This window comes from Mobula hypostoma, chromosome 10, assembly GCF_963921235.1.
Source record: "Mobula hypostoma chromosome 10, sMobHyp1.1, whole genome shotgun sequence".
Taxonomy (NCBI): domain Eukaryota; kingdom Metazoa; phylum Chordata; class Chondrichthyes; order Myliobatiformes; family Myliobatidae; genus Mobula; species Mobula hypostoma.
In genome coordinates this window covers 91,896,207-91,918,991 of record NC_086106.1, presented here as the reverse complement: position 1 = coordinate 91,918,991, position 22,785 = coordinate 91,896,207, and the positions used below count along the sequence as shown (strand labels likewise).

Sequence of the window (22,785 nt, the reverse complement as noted above, 5' to 3'; positions counted from 1 at the left end):
ATTTAACTGCTTTGTTCCCCCACAGATGTCACCCAACCTGCTGCAGTTTGCATCATTTTGTATGTATGTAATCAACAGAAGTTGCACTGCGGAATGTTGGGGGAGGGCTGGTAACAATGCACAGGAGATAATTTCCATGGGGAAGAAAGGATTGGTGTCATGATAGTGTAGTGATTAGCGCAATGCTATTGCAGCTCAGGGTGTCAGACTTCAGAATTCAGTTCCAACGTCATCTGCAAAGAGTCTGTACATCCTCCACATTGAATGCGCAGGTTTTCTCCGGGTGCTCTGGTTACCTCCCATAGTCCAAAGATACACTGGTTAGTAGGTTAATTGGTCATTGTAAACTGTCCTGTGATTAAGCTAGGGTTAACCAGAGGTTGCAGGGCCGAGTAGCTCAAAGTGAGAGAAAGGCCTATTCTGCCAATTAACTCAGTAGTAAGATGATAATAAAACTGGAACATTGATTCAGACTTGAGTAACTTGATCCTATTTTAAAAAGTGAAGCAAAATATATATATACACCCAATTCCAAATGGTACAATAGAGGAATAACACTTACCTGGAACTTAAGCCTCTCCAGAAGCTGGGCCTCTTGATCCTGAAGGGAACCCATTGTAACATTCGAGTTTTGAGGCAATTGGCTAAGCAGATAGAAGACCTGAGGAGTATATGGTTCATTAGATCACTAATAATTCAATATTTAAAATTGTTACAGCATGTCATGATTTTTATTGTATAGCATGGTTATTTTTTCATCATCCAAATATAGTCATTGATTAATGACATGTAACAACTTTATCAAGTTCTTATCTTGCTATAGGGTTTTTCCAATGAAGAGCACAACAGGAAAAAAATTGTTAAAGGAATAGCAATACACACAAAGAAAATATTAACCTCTTTAAATAAGCCCAAAACTCTCAGGTGGAATCCTAGAGATGCACCACACCAAGAATAAATTCCCACACAACTGTGTTTAAAATTACTTTTGTGACATTTACCTCACTTGGAATATCCCTATGAGTGAAACATCTCATCATGCCACCTTGAGATCTTAAGTGGTTTAATAAAAATCAGCCTTTGCTCCAATTAATGCAGGTTTAACATTTTGCAGTCCTTTATGTTAAGACAACACACATATCCTAGAAATTACCCTAGTGAATTGCTTCAGGATTGCCTTATTTGCTTGCATATCTTTTCTTAAAAAGATGAAGGGGCCATAGCTACACAGTATCTTTGGTATTGCCTCACCAACACTACATGTAAAATATCTGACTTTAATTCCAGCAGCATCTCCCTAATATTTTGTTACAAATCCTCTGATCACAATAGACTATTTGAAACTCTTATCCTTGGAAAGTTGTTCTTCAAATGGACTTCTTAAAAGTTGCCAAGATTCCACAGAAGGAATACTACTTTAAATATCTACCTTCAAATGCACCATTAAGAAACTGCTTTGTACTACTTTGTTAGCCAAGGTGATACAAGACAATACTCCGATGGGAAGCAGCAGTTGAGGCAAGCAGTTTGTTGGATTTTTAAAATGGCACAGTTTACCTTCTCCTGGTGTCGCTGCTCTTGATCCAGCAGCTGTTGCTGATGTTCAGTTTCCATTTCAGCTATGCGGTTTTGTTCTTCAATTAAATTGTTTTGCAGCTCCACACTATCAGCTTTTGTCTGGATCAGTACACTATTCAGTTTACTGTACGACGCTTTAGAAGATACCAACTTCAAAATCAGTAAAAAAAAACAAGTTAGTCTTTTTCTTCCGGAAGTCAAATAATTAACAGCACCAAAACCAGCAAAATCTTTGTTCTATTTTGGTTAGTTTATTCCTAGCGCGTATGAAAAGTGTGTGAACTCTGACTTAGATTACCAAAATAGACAAACATCAGGAATATATTTCAATTTTTTTTGTCACTCTACCCCGCTCACTATAAACATAGTACGAGATAGCAGTTAATTTCCATTGTTATTTGGGCATATTGTTGGGTTCTCGCAATTTGAGAGGAAAGGTATCACTAATAGAATCAGAACCAGGTTTATCATCACTGGCATGCGTCATGAAATTTGTTAACTTAGCAACAGCCATTCAATGCAATACATAATATAGAAAAATAATAATAATGTAAATCAATTACAGTATACACATTTGAATAAATTAAAAAGTGCAAAAAAAAAATCAAACCAGAAACAATATGTATTAAAAAAAAAGTGAAGCTGTGTTCATGGGTTCAATGTCCATTTAGGAATCAGATGGCACAGGGGAAGAAGCTGTTCCTGAATCGCTAAGTGTGTGCCTTCAGGCTTCTGTACCTTTTACCTGATGTGAGAAAAGGGCATGCCCTGTGTGCTGGAGGTCTGTAATAATGGACGCTGCTTTTCTGAGACACTGCTCCTTGAAGATGTACTGGATACTTTGTAGGCTAGTATCCGAGATGGAGCCAACTAAATTTACAACCCTCTGCAGCAGCCCCCCCATACCAGACAGTTTTTGAGTGTATTTGTTGACATAGCAAATCTCTTCAAACTCCTAATGAAGTATAGTCACGGTCTTGCCTTCTTTATAGCTGTATCGATATGTTGGGACCAGGTTAGGTCCTCAGAACTTGACATCCAGGAACTTGAAACTGCTCACTCTCTCTGCTTCTGATCCCTCTATAAGGATTGGTACATGTTCCTTCATCTTACCCTCCCTGAAATCCACAATCAGCTCTTTTGACTTACTGACACTGAGTGCAATGTTGTTGCTGCGACACCTCTCCACTATTTGGCAATCTCACTCCTGTACGCCCTCTTGTCTCCATCTGAGATTCTACCAACTATGGTTGTATCATCAGCAAATTTATAGATGGTATTTGAGCTAAGCCTAGCCACACAGTCATGGACATAGAGAGAGTACAGCAGTGGGTTAAGCACATACCCGAGGTGCACCAGTGTTGATCATCAGTGAGAAGAATATGTTATCACCAATCTACACAGATTGTGGTCTTCCGGTTAGGAAGCAGAGGATCCAATTGCAGAGAGAGGTACAGAAGTCCAGGTTCTGTAACTTCTCAATCAGGATTGTGGGAATGATTGTATTAAATGCTGAACTATAGTCGATGAACAGCATCCTGACATAGGTGTTTGTATTGTCCAGTTGGTCTACGGCCATGTGAAGAGTTATTGGGATTGCATCTGCCGTTGACCTATTGTGGCGATAGGCAAATTGCAATGGGTACAAAATTATATACCTGATTAACATAAGACCATACATACTGAAGAACCAGTTGACAAAAAGGTGACAAAGGCACAATCAAAAAAGCTGATTTTCATAGCGCTCCAGTTAAGTATGAAGCTGGAAGAGTGGAAAGTTAGGAGAAGGCAATGATAATTGTAATGTCTGGCAGGGGAAAATGTACTCATGACACCCAAATGAGTCTATTTGCTTGAAAAATCTCCAGCATTTCAGTCTTGGAGATGGAGACTCAAGCAGGAGTTCGCATTTTCAAATGAAAGACCTAACAGATTTGGGCACTGTACATTTTATTCTCCCTGCTCCTTTCATTTCTGATGTAGTGCTTATTACATATAACCAGTAATGCACTGTGGCTTAACAGCTTCAGGTTGTTCACTCCTTACCTCTTTCATCAGCCACTTTAATCCACACTTTGCTTCCACTATTGTGGCAATTGAATCCCATCGATGTTTAAGCCTCTCTTCGTTGTCTGCATCCATCAACTTTTGTTGGAGATCAGCAATTTGAGCACTCCTAAAATAGCAACGCAAATGAGAATTTGCTGGCTTTTTTTTTAAAAACACCACATTCTTTGAACACAGGCAGAGACAAAAGCACTTCATATGACAAGTCAGTTAATCCTGGCATCATTTTCATTAAACTCCTTAGAACCCTCTAGTGTCAGTACATCATTTTTTAGGTAAGGGGCCCAAAATTCTTTACAATACTCCAAGTGAGGCTTCAGCAGTGCTTTATGAAGTCTCAGTATGACATCCCTGGCTTTATATTCTAGTCCTCTTGAAATGAATGCTAACATCACATTTGACTTTCTCACCATGGACTCAACCTGCAAGTTAATCTTTAGGGAATCCTGCACAAGGATTTGCAAGTCCCTTTGCATCTCAGATTTTTGAACTTTCTCATTTAGAAAATAGTCAACCCTTTCATTTCTTCTACCAAAGTGCATGACCATACACTTCTTGATGCTGTATTCCACCTGCCGCTTCTTTACTCATTCTCCTAATCTGTCCAAGTCCTCCTATAACCACTCTACTTCCTCAAAACTACCTGCCCTCCCATCCACCCATCTTCATACCATCTGCAAACTTAGCAACAAAGCCAATCAATTCCACCATCCACGTCATTGACATATAATGTAAAAGGAAATGGTCCCAAAACAGACTGCTATGGAACACCAGACACTGGCAGCCAACTAGAAAAGGATCCCTTTATTCCCACTCTTTACCTCCTGCCAATCAGCCACAGTTTTATCCATTGTAGAATCTTTCCTGTAATACCATGGGCTCGTAATTTGTTAAGCAGCCTCATGTGCGGCACTTTGTCAAACTACTACTATGTCGACTCAGGCCTAGGGGGCAAAAGGCCTTTGTCAAAGGCCTTCTGAAAATCCAAGTACATAACATGAACCAATTCTCCTTTGTCTATCCTGCTTGATATTTCTTCAAAGATTTCCAACCGATTTGTCAGACAAGATTTTCCCTTGAGGAAATCATACTGACTACAGCCTCCATCATGTGCTTCCAAGTACCCCAAGATTATACAGTTCATCTTATTACTGTAGAGTTCATATAATTTAATCTCCTGCTAGATAGTGGCAATTACTTTCAAAATAAATTTACAACACTTACAGGAAAATGTAGTTTAGATCTGGAAGGTAACAATAGTGTAACAATGGTATCAATGGTACCGGCATAATATTTTAATATGTTTCCACCAAGTACCTGAGTTCTATTTCTGTTTCCACATTTTCAATTTGCTTCTTTAAAGATGGATCCTGTTCTGTGTTTTTCATCAACTCAGTTAATGTAAAAGTTCGCCTCTACATAAAAAGAAAACACACTGAAACTGGAGAAAGACGCGAGTACAAATTCTACTTAAACAGGAAAATGTGTTGATCATTTAGGATAGGCAGATAAATGGAAGAAATCAAATTGGGATAAAATGTGGAAATGTGATTGAACAGAAATTGCTTTAAAAACACAATCAAATCATCCTGCAAGCGGCTAGATTCATGGGATTGGCTGGCATTTGCAGAAACTTGCAATAGAAACTAAAGCATAACCACAGTAGAAATTTGATAACAATGAGCTGATGGAATCAAAATAGCTAGATATTTTCAAAGGGCTAAGAACTTGCAGCATCATCAATAAAATTAATTTTCAAGGAATTAAACTATTATGTTGAGAGTAGAAGAGATTTGAACACAACCAAAAATAAATAACATTCCAAAAAGCTTGCCACTTATTACAGTACAAGCTTAAAGCTTTGAAGATCTTTCATATCTTTTACAATTTTGTTCACAGAAATCAAACTAGACAATCTTTCAAGCTCCTTTGGTTTTGTAGCCTATACATACCCGAAGTTTTGGTGGTGGATGATGGGCCTCTTTCTTTTCTTTGAGAAAGGCAAGCTCCTGTGCCAAAACTTTCCGATCATCTAGTAGAGTGTTCAAGTGATGACGAGCTTCCTCTATACTTACAAGTACCTCCAGTTCATTGACCAGCCAATTCTACAAAATAAAAGATCTTATAGCACACAATTCATTTGAATGTGAAGATACGAAGCTATTGAAGCAATGTACATTTGGTGTAATGATCAGCACATGAGGATTTTTATAAAATAACATGCCTTGTATTAGTAATAATTACTAACAACATGCATGAAGAGTCAACCTGAAACTTTCAGACTTTTAGGAATGCAATCATAATATGATAGAATGTAATATTAATATTGCAAATGATTAAATCCAAGTAAAAAAATTCTAAAGGTATGAAATGTGCATTGGATTTGATAAATAGTGAAACTCCAGTAAAACAGCAAGACGATGGACAGGCAATTACTGGTGTTTAAAGAATTAAAGCATAATTCTAGTTGGCTGTCAGTGACAAGTGGTGTTCTGTAGGGGTTGGTGTTGGGACAACTTATTTTCATGTTATAAGTCAATGATTTGAATGACATGAACGAGGGTTTGTGGCCAAGTTTGCGATTCATACGAAGATGGGTGGAGTGGGGAGGGGCAGGTAGTGCTGAGGAAGTAGAGAGGCTGCAGGACTTAGACAGATTAGGAGAATGGGTAAAGAAGTGGCAGATGGTATACAGTGTAGGATCATGCACTTTGGTGGAAGGAATAAAGATGTAGACTATTTCTAATTTGGGCAAAAATTCAGAAATTAGAGTTGCAAAGGCACTGGGCCTGTACTCATTAGGAGCTTAGAAAAATAGCGGTGGTGGTGGGGTGACATCTCAATGAAACCTGTCAAACATTGAAGGGCAGAGATTGTGGATGTGGAAAGGATGTTTCCTCTAGTGGGCGAGTCCAGGACCAAAGAGCACAGCCTCCTGGACTCGCCTACTCAGGAAACATCCTCTCCAGAAGGATGCCCCTTTAGAACAGAAGAGAAGAAATTTCTTTAGCCAGAGGTTTGTGAGTTTGTAGAATTCACTGTCAGAGTCAGCTGTGGAGGACAAGTCATTGGGTATATTTAAAGCAGAGGTTGATAGGTTCTCGATTAGTCAAGAGTGTCAAAGCTTACAGGGAGAAGACAGGACAGCACGGCTGAAAGGGATAATAAATCACCCATGACGGAATAGTGGCGCAGACTCAAGGGGCTGAGTGGCCTAATTCTGCTCCTATGTCTTATGGTTTATGGCCTTATACTTAATATATCCTTTCATACACAAGAGCCATCAGGGAAAGCAGGCCACTCATAGCAAACCAGTGTTTATGGCAGTATCAGATTTTAAAAAAAGGTTACTGTCAAAATGAGTAGCCAACTACAGGATTGGTAAACTTCAATTCAGCAAGACCAAAAACTTAGAAAAGAAAGATTAGAAGTGATCTAGTGAGAAACAAAAATAGGCTGCAGAAACAGGAAATAGATGAAAGACTAGCAAAAGTAAATACAAGGCCCTTGCAGATCATGAGAAATAATAAGGAAATCGAAGAGAGATGAAGGATATGCTGCCTATTTTTAAAGGTGACGCAAACCATCCAGAGAGCAGAAAGAAATTAGTATTATGGGGATGCAGGGGGTGGGGGGGGGGGGCGTTGAGGAATGAGATTAATGAATCCAACAGGTGATTAATTCCAATTACCCATCGATCTTTTTTAGAAGAGGGTGTTACTGAGCATACTCAGGTATCAATTCCAATATTCATCGGATTGTAGAGCAGTTCCATATGTGGAAATTTGTAAATGTAACTCCATTATTTAAGAGGAGAATGAAAACAGGGTTCTACAGATTACTTGGCCTAGAGGCAGCAGTGGAATAAAATCGTAGAAGGAAGTAATGGGAGTAGAAAAACAATATAATTAGGCAAGGCCAGAATTGTTCAACAAATGTGTTAGATTTGAGGTTATTACTAACAGGAACAAGGGAGAAAATAAAAACATTGCATATAGTATATTTGGATTTTGAAAAACCTCCAACCAAGCAATCATGTGGGATGGAAGAATGCAACACTGTGCATTGAGGAATAGATAAAAATGACAGAAAATGGGAAAGCAGGAATAAACATGTTTTGTTTTAAATTTTGGGTCTGAAAGCTTTGACTAGTGAATATCACATGGACTGCAGTTGTTCACAATTTAATTTACAAGTCTTTAAATTTACTGTATATGAAGGGAATTTGACATTATCTACAAGTATCAAAACAGAGGACCACAAAATACTTAAATCTGGCGCCCACGTATAGGAATCACTGAAGTTTAACTTGAAGGGAGAGCAAGTGATTAGGAAGATTGCAACAAATCTATTACAAGACGATTTGAGTACAAAGAAAGAGATCCTATTGAAGGTACATAGATAAACCTGAGGCAAGATCACACCTGCAGCACTTTCTGGTCTTAGATTCCAGGGATGGATTATACAGGAGTACATTAAAAACTCACAAGACTGCTAGGAATGTTTGGGAAGTGTGTGGGGCTGGGGAGGGTGGTCCTTGAGATCTGATCTCATTGAACTGTGTTAAATTAAAAAAAAAAATCAAAACCATTTCTCCGTGGTGGAGGTGGAAATGATAGGGTCTTTTGAGAGACTCCTGGATGGCTACATGGAGCTTAGAAAAATAGAGGGCTATGGGTAAGCCTAGGTAATTCTAAGGTAAGGACGTGTTCGGCACAGCTTTGTGGGCCAAAGGGCCTGTATTGTGCTGTAGGCTTTCTATGTTCATCCAAATGCTATCCAGGCTCCTGGGCATTTCCAAGATTATGTTTGTATTTCAACAGTCCATCTAAAAGGCACAAATAACAAAACTGAAAAGACCTCAGGGAATCAGTATGCTGTTCATTTATTGATACCAGCCTCTGATCGACTTCTATGGATGCAGTATATGTAAACCCGATTAAATTAATTTGTGGCATAGTATATACTCCATATAATATTGGTTTTAAGGGAAAACAAGACCATACTTAGATGCATTTTGTTGTAGAGTATCTAAGATGTTTGATTATTTTGCAGATCATTAGTAAGAAAACAAGGTACATTGACTACAAGATTTTAACCAGTATAGAATGTTCATAGCGGAAAGCAAACTAGAAACGTTTCAAATGTACATTGATTGCACCTTAATTCTAGCTGCAGTCCCTTCCATTCCACGGTTTAATTCTTTCCGTTTTTCAGAAGCATCCTTCTGCTTCTGTAACGCATCACGCAAACGTTTGTTTGCAGCAGCAGCCTGAGGAGGCAAAAGTAAAGAGGTAATAGATTAGAATCTAGCAAGCTTTACCAGACCCTCTGCCCCGCCCCACACGCAGTCTTGTTTACAGAAAAGCCTTTTCCAGAAAGTTACTATATAAAGATCAACCATCAAATAATCAAATCCAGTAAAAGCAATGTACTATTGCAAGCACAATGTATTTGCACTAAAATTTAGAATTTTAAATCTTGATCTGAAAGCAAACATCTCTATTTTATTTTCAATAACTGTTCCACACAATTAAATATTTTTCAGTTAATTTATTTTTAAAAAAAAAAATTTCAGTCCCCTGTCCTGTCTGGGTACAAAGGTCTCAGGAGACAGCTGGGGAGAAAAGATCCAACTTGTTATCCAGGATCCAAAGTTGCCATACTCACTTCTTCAGTCTTTCGCCGTAATACGTTTGCTTGCTGTTTGTAGTTTCGTTCTAGTTTCAGCAGCTCATACTGCCTTTTACGATCCTACAGAAAATATTACATCAGTTCATAACATAGTTCGAACATTGGTGGTATCCTCTACTTTACATGCTTCCCAGGATAACCCCAGTAAACAATGCAGATAGAATTCGTATTATAAGCAACATGAAGAGGCCATTTAATTTTAATAGTCAGACAGTGCCTCTTCTCTCATCTTCATGTCACAGTAGAAAGTAACTGTTTTTATTTGTTTAAAAGTCCAAATTTTTAATGTTTAGTGTTTCACATTAACGTATCATGCAACAGGACCACTTCTCCAGTGGACACATTGCAAGTTCAGTCTCAAGTACACACTACAAAAAGGGAAGTTTGTATCTGGATATCGTTAATGAGTCAATGTGATAAATATTGGAGAGTAATGAACCTTCGAACATAGAGCAGAATGGCACGGGAACAGGCCCACAATGCTGTGCCAGATTAATTAATCCCTAACAAACTAACCCCTTTTTATCCCTCCATTCTCTATACATCCATGTGCCAAGAGTTTTGTAATTGCTATTGTTTTTTAGAACTGAAAACAAATGAATGGAAAATGGAAGTGAAATAATACAACTCAAAATGGTTGAATTTAAATTTACCCAAGTAGGTGAACTTCAATGCTCATTTTAACTCATTTTTAATGTATTACCTTCTCCTTCAGTTGCAGAACCTCCTTGTCTTTTTCTGCTTTCCATCTACGAGACTTCTCAGCTTCCTCTCTCATCTGACGCATCAGTTGAACTCTCTGACACTTCAGAGCCTAGAAGACAAGGCAGCCATTGAAGGTTTAATATATCGGATGATCCAAGTGAAGAACTCAGAACAATCAAGACAAATTTGAATGAGGATAATCTCAATTTAGACTGTTCTACAATTTAAAAAACTTAACCAAATTATATCTCTATTATTTCCTTCATAAACAAATACTCTATATTGCATGGAAATAAAACATAGTATAAAGAAATCCATTCCGTGTTTAATTTGCATTAAATTAAAAATGAAGTACATGGAAATGGTTAGATACATTTACAGCAAAACTAATAATTTACTATCCAATTATTTGGTAACTGATTCCCAGAACCCTATTTATGATGTTACCTTTAAGACCACGATTACTCTAAAGTTTAAGCCAATGACATTTACAAAATATTAAGAGATTGGGGTATCAAAAGGAGAATATTTAATAATCTGTAAAGTCTATCATTCAGACACCAAGAGTTTGCTAGATTATTGGAGTTTTCCTATATTTCCAAAGCCAGGACAGGAATAAAGTAAACATTCTAAGACCAGAATGTCAATTAGGCTCCTAAAACTACATTCAACAAAATTGATCACTTCAGGGCTACAGTGCAAAAAAGAGACGAGCCTAATATGATTAATATTTTGATATAAGACTACAGAACAATTACTTTGTTGAGGCAGGAACTCAATGGTTAAAAAGATAGTACCAAACCAAATGTAATGAGTCATACAACTTCAAAATTTACATTTCAAATTAAAAGAGATTAATGTTCTGATTTGGTTATTTTACCATAGAGAGAAAAAAAAACATGTACTTTACCTGAATCTCTTGATTCAGTTTGTTAACAGTTCCTTCCGACTTTTCTTTGATTTTAATGATTTTTGACTGCTCCTGCAGCTTCTTTTTAAGGTTTGCCATTTCAGTTTCCAACTCTTGAAGACGCTTCCTTCGACGTTCACTAACCCTACAAAAAGATACCAAGAGTGAAACAGATGGATTTTTAAACAGTTATCTTTACTGTGAGGACGTTTTACAAACTCCAGATTATTAACTCAATTTAAATACTGTTGCCACTATTAGATTGAACTCTGGTCTTTGGATCTCTGGACAGGCAACCAATGCCACCGTCACATCCAATACAGTGCAAGTGAAGAAATTTCCGATGAAAAACAATATGCTGGAGGAACCCAGATGGTCAAGAAGCTTCTGTGAGGTAGGGAAAGTAATTGTTGACATTTGGGTTGAAAGAAATTTTTGACTACAGGCTATCAACCTGAACTATCAATACCGTTTCTCCACTGATGTAGTCCGACCTGCAACGAGCTATCATTATTTTCTGTATTTATTTTAGATTTCTAGCATCTCATCTTAGCTTTTTAAAATAAACTTCTAACCTTGGTCCTAAATGTTCATCTTTTATCCCTACATTATGTTCTGTAAAAAAAAACCTCAAAGGCTAGATGAAAGCACTATCCAGCAATTATCTTAAACACTCAAAATCTTTCTGGTTCAGTTGGTTTTTCCTCCCATCATGTTGGTGCTTTCTGACACATAATACCAAACCTCTTCCACTACAATCTTGCATGAAATCCATATCTTTATGTACCACAATTTCCTCTCCTGTTATGAATTGATCTCCATATTCTTATATTGTTTTTGTCAGTTTTCCAGAATCTTACCTCAACATGAATGGGTATCAAGTATGTGGTAAAGATTTGACTACATCATGAAGCAAAAATTTTGCTCCCTACATTTAACACCTACCTCTGATTCTGTAACAGCTTAGACCCAACTCTGGTAATAAACTACTTAATTACAACTTAATTTCAACACAAACGTCCTAAACATTAAGTTCACTGCTTTAAAAGTTTACCATCTTGGATCAGACAGGAACTGGATTGTGCTTTCCACCTCCAAAATTCTTCACCATACACAATATGTTCATAACCCTGATAATAGGCAAAAGTAGCTTTCTTAACACATAAACAACAGGAATTCTGCAGATGCTGGAAATACAAGCAACACACATCAAAGTTGCTGGTGAACGCAGCAGGCCAAGCAGCATCTATAGGAAGACGCGCAGTCGACGTTTCAGGCCGAGACCCTTCGTCAGGACTAACTGAAGGAAGAGTGAGTAAGGGATTTGAAAGCTGGAGGGGGAGGGGGAGATGCAAAATGATAGGAGAAGACAGGAGGGGGAGGGATAGAACCGAGAGCTGGACAGGTGATAGGCAAAAGGGATACGAGAGGATCATGGGACAGGAGGTCAGGGAAGAAAGACGGTGGGGGGGGGTTGACCCAGAGGATGGGCAAGAGGTATATTCAGAGGGACAGAGGGAGAAAAAGGAGAGTGAGAGAAAGAATGTGTGCATAAAAATGAGTAACAGATGGGGTACGAGGGGGAGGTGGGGCCTAGCGGAAGTTGGAGAAGTCAATGTTCATGCCATCAGGTTGGAGACTACCCAGACGGAATATAAGGTGTTGTTCCTCCAACCTGAGTGTGGCTTCATCTCCGCCGCATCTGCTCTCAGGATGAGGCTTTTCATTCTAGGACGAGGGAGATGTCTTCATTTTTTAAAGAAAGGGGCTTCCCTTCCTCCACTATCAACTCTGCTCTTAAACGCATCTCCCCCATTTCACGTACATCTGCTCTCACTCCATCCTCCCACCACCCCACTAGGAATAGGGTTCCCCTGGTCCTCACCTACCACCCCACCAGCCTCCGGGTCCAACATATTATTCTCCGTAACTTCCGCCACCTCCAACGGGATCCCACCACTAAGCACATCTTTCCCTCCCCCCCTCTCTCTGCATTCCGCAGGGATCGCTCCCTACACAACTCCCTTGTCCATTCGTCCCCCCAATCCCTCCCCACTGATCTCCCTCCTGGCACTTATCCGTGTAAGCGGAACAAGTGCTACACATGCCCTTACACTTCCTCCCTTACCACCATTCAGGGCCCCAAACAGTCCTTCCAGGTGAGGCATCACTTCACCTGTGAGTCAACTGGGGTGATATACTGCATCCGGTGCTCCCGATGTGGCCTTTTATATATTGGTGAGACCCGACGCAGACTGGGAGACCGCTTTGCTGAACATCTACGCTCTGTCCGCCAGAGAAAGCAGGATCTCCCAGTGGCCACACATTTTAATTCCACATCCCATTCCCATTCTGACATGTCTATCCACGGCCTCCTCTACTGTAAAGATGAAGCCACACTCAGGTTGGAGGAACAACACCTTATATTCCGTCTGGGTAGTCTCCAACCTGATGGCATGAACATTGACTTCTCCAACTTCCGCTAGGCCCCACCTCCCCCTCGTACCCCATCTGTTACTCATTTTTATGCACACATTCTTTCTCTCACTCTCCTTTTTCTCCCTCTGTCCCTCTGAATATACCTCTTGCCCATCCTCTGGGTCACCCCCCCCGTCTTTCTTCCCTGACCTCCTGTCCCATGATCCTCTCGTATCCCCTTTTGCCTATCACCTGTCCAGCTCTCGGCTCTATCCCTCCCCCTCCTGTCTTCTCCTATCATTTTGCATCTCCCCCTCCCCCTCCAGCTTTCAAATCCCTTACTCACTCTTCCTTCAGTTAGTCCTGACGAAGGGTCTCGGCCTGAAACGTCGACTGCGCGTCTTCCTATAGATGCTGCTTGGCCTGCTGCGTTCACCAGCAACCTTGATGTGTGTTTCTTAACACATGATCGTTTTATATCTCCCACTTCAATTGCCTCCTGCACCGTATTTATACCAGTCAGGTTGCCCAGCAGTTTTAAACCCTTCTCAACAGTAGATATTTATATACAACGTAAAGAATAAACTCCAACCTCAGTTCAATCATATCCAGGATGTCTCAGAGCAGCTACAGAAGAGGGAGGGTGAGCAGCCAGAGGTCATGGTGTACAACGGCACCAATGACATAGGTAGGATAGGGGAAAGAATCCCTGTGCAGTGGTAATAGTGAGTTAGGAAAAAGGGTAAAGAGCAGGACCTCTAAGGTAGTAATCTCTGGATTATTTCTAGTACCACATGTTATTTGAGGCAGGAATAGGATGATAGTGCAGATGAATGAGTGGTGCAGGGGGTAGCGTTTCCGATTTCTGGATCATTGGGATCTCTTCTGGGGAAGATATGACCTGTACGAAAAGGGCAAATTACACCCAAATCCAAGGGGGACCAATACCCTTCTGGGTGTTTGCTAGAGCTACTGGGAAAGGTTTAAACTAAGGTGGGAGGGGGATGGGAACTAGAGTGATAAGACAGAGGATGAGACAGTTGACATACAAGTGAACATAATGTATTGTGAGACTGAAGGAGGACAGGCAGATGATAAGGCAAAATTGTAGTCAATGGGATGAGTTGCAATGTAACAGGAGGCAAAATTGAAAAGGGTGACGAATACAGGACTGAAGGTGTTATATTTGAATGCATGCAAGACACCGAATAAAGTAGATGATTGTAGCATAGATAGAGATTAGGAGGCATGACACTGTGAGCATCACTGAGTTGTGGCTGAAAGAAGATCAGAGTTGGGAGTTTAACATCCAAGAATACATCTTGTATCAAAAGGATAAGTAGGCAGAAGGGGTGGGGTGGCTCTGTCAGTAAAAAAAATGAAATCAAATCCTTAGAAAGAGGTGACATAGGATTGTAAAATGTAGAATCCTTTTGGGTAGAGTTAAGGAGCTGCAAAGGTTAAAAAGACCCTGATAGGAGTTATATGATGGCTGGACGCCAACACAGATTATAATTAAAGCAGAGGTTGACAGGTTCTTGGTTAGTCCGGTCATCAAAGGTTATGGGAAGAAGGTGGGAGAATGATTTTGAGAGAGATAATAAGGCAGCCATGATGGATTGGCAGAGCAAACTTGATGGGCCATGTAACCTAATACTGCCCCTATCAGTCCCAATGAAGGGTCTTGGCCTGAAACATGGATTGTTTACTCTTTTCTGCAAGCGCTGCCTGGTCTACTGAATTTCTAGAGCATGTTGTGTGTGTTGCTGCCCTACATCTCATATCTTCCTGCCTCTGATCTCAGATTGTGTATAAAATTACCACACAACAAGAGCAATTGTATCCAGCAACAGTCTAAATAATTCTGCCTCTTCAAGGCATTACAATAAGTCTTTAAAAGCAAGCAGCAGACATCAACTGCAAATGTATTTATGGAGCCAGAAAAGTATAGTACACTAGGAACAGACCCTTCAGCCCATTTAGTCTGTGCCAAGTTATTTAAACTGCCTGCTCCGATAGATCTAGACCAGGATCATAGCCCTCCGTACCCCTACTATCCATGTACCTATCCAAAACTTCTCAAACACTGAAATAGGGTTTGCATACATCACTTGCACTGGAAGCCCGTTCCACATTCAACCCTCAGTGAAGTTTCCCTTCATGTTCCCCTTAAACTTTTCATCTTTATCTATGACATCTTGTTACAGTCCCAACCATCCCAGTAGGAAAAGCCTGTCTTTGCCCTACGTATACCCTCAATCTTGTATACCTCTATCAAATCTCCTCAATCTTGTGTTCCAAAGAATAAAGTCCTAATCTAAACAATCTTTTTATTTAACTCAGATTCCTGTTTTATCTCATTCTTTCCACCAATTTCTATGTATTCCACTGCCACGCACACCATCAATCAAGTAACTTTATTCACAGCTGTTTCATTAACTGATAGTTGAGTTCTTGCAAAATATATCCAATTTTAACCAAGGACTTAAAAAAAAAAATGAACGTTACGACATATGACTTATTATAAAGGAAGCAGTATAAAGTTGTTACCCACTAACACCGAACCAAGGAACTGGTTCAGAGGAGTCCTGGTATGAAGCAACTGGCTCCACAACCTTTTTTTTTGGTTCTGGAATCATTTGAAAGCCTTTCTCCAATACTTAAAATATTTTCACTGAGTATGCCACAAAGGATCCCAATTGGATACTGCCTTGATGTTTCACATCAGCAATCAACAACCCAGTTTTTATCTATAAATGGGCCAAGTTACAAACTGAGGCAAGTGACCCAGGTACACCTAAACAGAGTAAGTTGTAGCTTAGATGGCTATATCATTTGTCTCTTTTCTAACAATCAAGAATAAACTTGCAGTGCAGAAAATTATGAAGTTCATATGTCTTTTTTTTTGCGTATAGGACATAATTGGGCAAAATTAATCAAAACGCCCAAATCTTACACAAACGCCCTCACAAAAATTACTTACTGGCAGGATTTCTGTTTATATGTTTTTGAAAAACCTTCACACGTGCAATGCTTTAATAATACAAAAAGTCCAAAATCTCTTCATACTCAGTTGGGTCTGAACAATAATTCAGAAACACTAAACAAGATCGCAAGTTTCCAATCGGTTTCAAAAATTTTGGCACATTTGACACATGATTATAATAAACATTTTGATCCACTGAATCAACAATCTGCTTCTCCTTCAATCTCCTCAAATCAAAAAGTAAGCCTCAATTTCCTCTTGTTTATTAGGATACAAGATGCCAACATGAACTTACTTGGTTGCATTGGCGTCCTTCTTTGCACTATGTAGTGCCAGTACGAGCTCTTCTTTTTCTTTTTGTAGGGCAGAAACTTCACTCTCAAGGGATTTGATGCTCTCCTAAAAAAGGCAATAAATACATGGCAATCAATGAGAATGTTTAATACAAAAATTGTACCATACAATAAATACATTTTGGGTGAAATCTTTGAAAAATAATAATTAACTCCTCGCATTCAAGCTTACCTTATACACAACATGGACAGGTTCCATTTCACAGTCACCCTGGGACATTTTCCGTGCAAGTTCTTCTTTAAGTGCTAATACTTTATTCAGCTCCATCAGCTCTTTTGACATTTGAGCATGTCTCAATGCGTGACTGGCGGTGAAAGGATCAGAATCCCTCTTTTCTTTTAAGGCTCCATTTTCCTATGAACAAAAGGATTTCAGAAATCACCAGGCAGTACTACTGCAGTAACAAGGGTAATGTTATATAGCTTATTTGAGGTGGTGTCACAAGCATACAGAACTTAAGTCTTTACTTGTTAAAACCAGTCATACAGCACAGAAGCAGTCCTTCAGCCCAACTGGTCTAGATGCCCCATCTAAATTAATCCTAGTCGCCATTGTTTGGCCCACAATCTCCTAAACCTTTCCAAACCCATGAACTTGTTCAACTCTATTTTAAAAAGTTGTTATTGTTTCTGCCATAACCACTTTCATAGAGCTGATTCCACATAGATACCACCTTTTGTATTGTGACGAAAGAGGGTTACAAAAAGTACACATAGACTAAGATGTTAACTGTCCTGTGCTGGCACCAGTGGGATCAGCAGTTGATCTGCCACCTGTCTTCAGGAGAAAGAGAGATAAGGAAGACAATGGAGCAGCATTTGGAAATGTTAATGAAGAGACGAGAGAGTTTAACGGAAGGAGACACCGGTCTGAGAACTGTCAAGATCGGCTCCTTTTTGAACCCTGAACTGTTTGAAGTGTGATGGACAGGCGATACCCCAGCAGGGGGATAAAAAGGGACAGGTTCGCTAAGGCAGGACACACACGACAGCATGAGGTAACGAGACCCTGGAACCGGTGTGCCTCCCACAAGTCGGTGGGAGTTTTGGAGGGCTGGTCACGGGACCAAGCCATAGACGCACAGGGTGGAAAGGTACGATCAGCAGGAACCTGGTGTGTGTCCGCCCTTGCCTGGGTGCCAGGTTCACTGCAGAGGAACGATCGTATCTGAAACGGAGGGGTCACAGTCGGTGACCTCAGAAGACATTACAAAGGGCTCGCCCGAAAGCTGACTGTGAGGAATATCGAAGGTCTGTTTGGAATCCGATTTGAATATTCATTCGCAAACAACAGGAATTCTGCAGATGCTGGAAATTCAAGCAACATACATCAAAGTTGCTGGTGAACGCAGCAGGCCAAGCACCATCTGTAGGAAGAGGTGCAGTCGACGTTTCAGGCCGAGACCCTTTGTCAAGACTAACTGAAGGTTAGTCCTGACGAAGGGTCTCGGCCTGAAACGTCGACTGCACCTCTTCCTACAGATGCTGCTTGGCCTGCTGCGTTCACCAGCAACTTTGATGTATGTTGCTTGAATATTCATTCGCTCTCTCTCTCTCTCCCCCCCACGGCACAGCAGTGATTACTGTGATCTGAACTGAACTTTGCGTCACTTTGAAACTGGTCATTTACCCCTAGACGACGATAGAGCTTGATTGATCCTATTATCCTAGTTCTGTGGACATGTGTGTTTATCATTGCTGAACTGTTGCATTTATTATTCTTTCGATTAGAGTACTGTGTTGCTTATTTCTTTAATAAAACTTTCTTAGTTCCAGTAATCCAGACTCCAACTGAGTGATCCATTTCTGCTGGTTTGGCAACCCAGTTACGGGGTACGTAACAGTATAAAAAAGTCAGCCTTCAAATTCTTTTAATTCTTTCTTAACAGTAAACATGCCCTCTAGTTATTGATACCCCAACCCTGCGTAAAAGACTCAATGTATTCATACCATCTACATTGCTCATGACTTCATATACTTCTACAAGATCACCTCTCAGTTTATGTTCTCGGGAATAAAGCACTAAATAGCATGACCTCTCCTTATCATTGTAAATCTTTTCTGCACTCTTTCCAGTTGACGAACGTTGTTCTTTTAGCAGTGACTAAACTGAACAATACACCAACTGCGGCCTCACCAGTGTCCTGTGCAACGACACCATGAAATACCAAATTGTATACGCAATGACTTAAGGAAAGCTTGCCAAAAACATTCATCATCCTGTGACTGTACTTTCACTGAACTATGTACTTGTACTCCAAGGTCCCTCTGATCTACTACACTACCCAGGGCCTGGCCTTACACTGAAAGTCTTACCTGTATGAGATTTCCCAAAAAGCAAAACCTTGCATTTATCCAAATTAAACTCCGTTTGCCTTTTCACGGCCTACTTGCTCAGTTCAAGATCTCCCAGTATTTTTTTGATAACAACTTTCACTGTCCACTATGCCACCTATTTAAGGTGTTATCTACAAACTTAAACATGATTTGCCCATTCTTACCCAAACCATTGATATAGATGGCAAACACCAATAGGCACAGCACTGGCACACAACTGAACACAGACCTCCAGTCTGAGAAACAACCATCTTCCATCACACTCCCTCCGCTTTCTACCATCCAAGTGCCTCTACAACACATTTGTGTTGCTCATTGTTTTTCTATGGATAAGATCAGAGGAAAGCATGGCTACAATTCCAGAGCAGTTGTGTGCCCGAACTCATAATTTAATACAAACTTTCAAACACTTCTCAAAGCACAGATATTAGAACCATTAAAATCACTCTTTATATACAACGCACAAAAATGGGGTCACTTACATCTGGCTTTTCTTCCAACTGATGGTCAATGTCAATTCCTTCCAATTCAGGTACAATTTCTATACATTCATTCTATAGTGAAGAAGAATTAAACACAGGATTAAGTTACTTATTTTAACAAGATATGAAGTCCTGTCAAAATTAGTCCAATCTGATTCACACTGATTAATATTCCTCAGCTTCCAAAGTCTAATTAATTCGAAAGCAATTTTCCCCCCGATCTAGTTTTTCCCTCCTCAGAAATGTACAAAAAGCACTATCTATGCAGTATTTGTAGGTCAGTTTAGGTTGGGCAGCATGAATTGCTGAACCACGATGGTCTGCTACAGCATGTTACTCTGCTAAATAATTGCAATCTGATGGAAAAACAAGGGGGAGAAAAGGGGAAAAAAAATCAATTGAATTTAACTTTACTTCTGATTAAGATTAAAACATATTGAAGCACAAGTTTTCACATGGCAATCGGGAGCTGAAACCAAAATTGGTTACTTCTCAGTTTCCAAACTTCAGCAAGGAGCTTAGAAATCAAACATGTAGATTATTAATAGTTTTATTATGCAACAGCATTTTCCTCAAAGTGATAGTAACCTCTTTATGCACAGTATCATGTTCTCTATAGTCAATTTGGAATTTAAATTTATATGTAGATGAGCCTGAATTAGAAGGCCTCAATTAGTGACAGGAAATCTATTGCCTTAAATTCTCAATGACCTCAATTAATATTTAGATAGAATCCTTTAGTCACACGTTTCCCTTCATCCTTAATTCATAGTAATGCACGTAAGCAAAAGACATCTTTTGTTTACACGGCACTTGCCTTGAATTAGGATAGTTCTAAAACTAAAGCTTTAAACCTGCACAATATCGATGCTGGTTGGAGAATATTGCATGATATTCTTTTCAAAATATTGCTTACATAGATAGAGACAGATATAGTTACTTTTACCCTAAAGGAAATTACAGTGTCACAGTAGCATTATATTTGTATATCTGTACACTTGTAAGAGGAATAAGAAATAAAAAACGTAAGTTACCTCAGTCTAAACAGGAGTGGGGGGGGGGCGGGGTGGAGTCATCACTTCCCTGGCTACAGGTCGACTCATTACAGAGCCTAATGGCTAAGGCTAAGAATAACATCATATAGAGCTCTTTGAAGCAAGCAGTTGTCTTAGTCTATTACTAAAAGTGCTCCTCTGTTCAGCCAAGGTGGCATGCAGAGGGTGAGAAGCATTGGCCAGGATTTTCGATAGGGTCCTTTGTTCTACCACAGTCTTAGTGTGTCCAGTTTGAATCCTATAACAGAGCCAGCCTTTTTGATCCATTTATTGAGCCTGTTGGTATCATCCCTGTGGCTGCCATTGCCCCAGCACAACACCGCTTAGAAGATTGTACTGGTGACAACAGACTGGTAGAATAGGTGAAGGAGAGGCCTACACACTCCAAGGGACCTCAGTCTCCTCAGGAAGTACAGGCAACTCTGGCCCTTCTCGTACACAGCCTGTATTGGTGCTCCACTCAAGTCTGTCATCTAGGTACACCCTAGGTACTTGTAGGTCCTCACCACATCCACGCTATCAATTGTAACAAGGAGCAGTGCAGGCATAGACTTCTTAAAGTCCATCATCATTTTTGTCCTACTGATGTTGAGCTGCAGATGATTCAGCTTTCACCATTTGACAAAGCCCTCCACTAGGGTCCTGTATTCATCCACCGTTTATACATCCAACTATTGCTGGGTCATCAGAGAATTTCTGCAGATGACCGGACTCTGTGTTGCATCTAAAGCCCGAGGAATACAGGATAAACAGGAAGGGAGCCAATATAGTCCCTTGCTGTTGCTTGTGGCCATGTCTAACACACAGCTCTGAAAATGCGCTGGAGAACTCCACACAGCTGCTCACACTTCATCAGTACCTTGGGGGTCACACCATCCAAACCCAATGCTTTGCTGTGCAAGTTTCCCCGGAGCCCTTCTCACATACTCAGTAGCGAAGGCAAGACATTTTCACCACTCACTTGTCAATAAACAGTTCACAATCAATGTATTCTTCTCCAAGGCCATAGGCAGTAAAGGATGTCTCTTTACTGAGACGCAACACCACTGTATCTTTCAATGGCTTTAAGTTGGGATTGTCTGTGGGGGAGCTCTTTTCTTCTATCCTTCAGGATGAATCCCAACTTTATGTATAGACTTTCACATTTTTGTGGCTAAGGTAAAGGTAAGAATTTCTTTTTGCTTCAGGTGCTAAAGATCAGAGCAATGTAGAGATAGAATAGAATGGAATGGCTAGAGATAACAATATCAATCACAGATGTTTTGCCCTGCACACTCTGCTAGTGCAAAACCACCTATATGAACTTCAGAGATTGTAGGCTGAGCAATCTGAACAAAATCATCATTGAACAGGAAACAAGAGGGAGGAGCAAAGGAATGCAGTAATAACGGGGCTGGGAGGGGTTGTGATGAAAAGACACAGTACAATGAGAGGGATAGTTACAATTTTTGCAAGTAGAGTCCAATGCCAATCTCTGTAGTTGCAGAGGAGTTTGCAATTGCTCTTTTTTTAATTTTAGGTTAAATCACCAGTGACTACTCAGTTTAAATGTTGAAAATGTTCCAGTCTGTATCCTTGCTTATTGTCATGCCCTTCATCTTCAGATCTTTAAAACTAGACATGTTGGTTGTTCGTTGTTTCCAATGATGATGCAACCTATGCGGGAGTTTTATAGTGAAATGCCCTTGCACCGAGGATGGTTCACTTTCTCGGCCTCAAAAAAATCTTAGTCCAATGGTACGAAAAATCAGAATGTCTGGAGACTTCCTCAGCTGCAGTGGACAGCCATGACACCTTCTATGTCTTGGCATGCCCTTTGTTCTCTACGAAGAATTGCAGCATTGCCTTCTTGACCATTGGATCTTGTAGTAGATCTGATCTGCTCAGTCCACGAGAACTGGTTTTGCATGCTGGATAGGCATGCCCGTCTCACTCAGGTTGGTGATTCCTAGCTACCCTCACCTGGTTTATCCCACCTGTCAAAGTAGTGTACTGGGGGCATGGCCACTAGACAGCATGTACCTAAAACGTTAGAGACCTTGCTGTATTTTTAGTCTTTAATGTTTTCCACCAGCTTTCAGCCTTCATTTCCATCCCTCACATCATTGAATTGATTTGGCCATCTGCTAATACTAAATCTGAAAATAAGTCTCAATAGCTGGGAATAGCATATTGCCATGCTACCTATGCTCCTAAATAT

General features: G+C 40.1%; 1 protein-coding gene across 1 annotated transcript in view; it reads right to left on the bottom strand.

Annotated features, from left to right (window-relative positions):
- The window catches only part of kif4 (kinesin family member 4), a 76,620-nt gene that overhangs the window by 15,624 nt on the left and 38,211 nt on the right, over positions 1-22,785 (bottom strand). Inside the window, exons 14-25 of the mRNA XM_063060855.1 lie at positions 19,531-19,602; positions 16,884-17,066; positions 16,654-16,757; positions 10,955-11,099; positions 10,043-10,153; positions 9,316-9,399; positions 8,807-8,917; positions 5,598-5,750; positions 4,963-5,060; positions 3,625-3,754; positions 1,558-1,728; positions 563-661 (exon numbers count right to left, since the gene is read on the bottom strand). Of these exons, the coding sequence (XP_062916925.1) occupies positions 563-661; positions 1,558-1,728; positions 3,625-3,754; positions 4,963-5,060; positions 5,598-5,750; positions 8,807-8,917; positions 9,316-9,399; positions 10,043-10,153; positions 10,955-11,099; positions 16,654-16,757; positions 16,884-17,066; positions 19,531-19,602 (1,461 nt within the window). The remainder of the gene's footprint in view (positions 1-562; positions 662-1,557; positions 1,729-3,624; positions 3,755-4,962; positions 5,061-5,597; positions 5,751-8,806; positions 8,918-9,315; positions 9,400-10,042; positions 10,154-10,954; positions 11,100-16,653; positions 16,758-16,883; positions 17,067-19,530; positions 19,603-22,785) is intronic.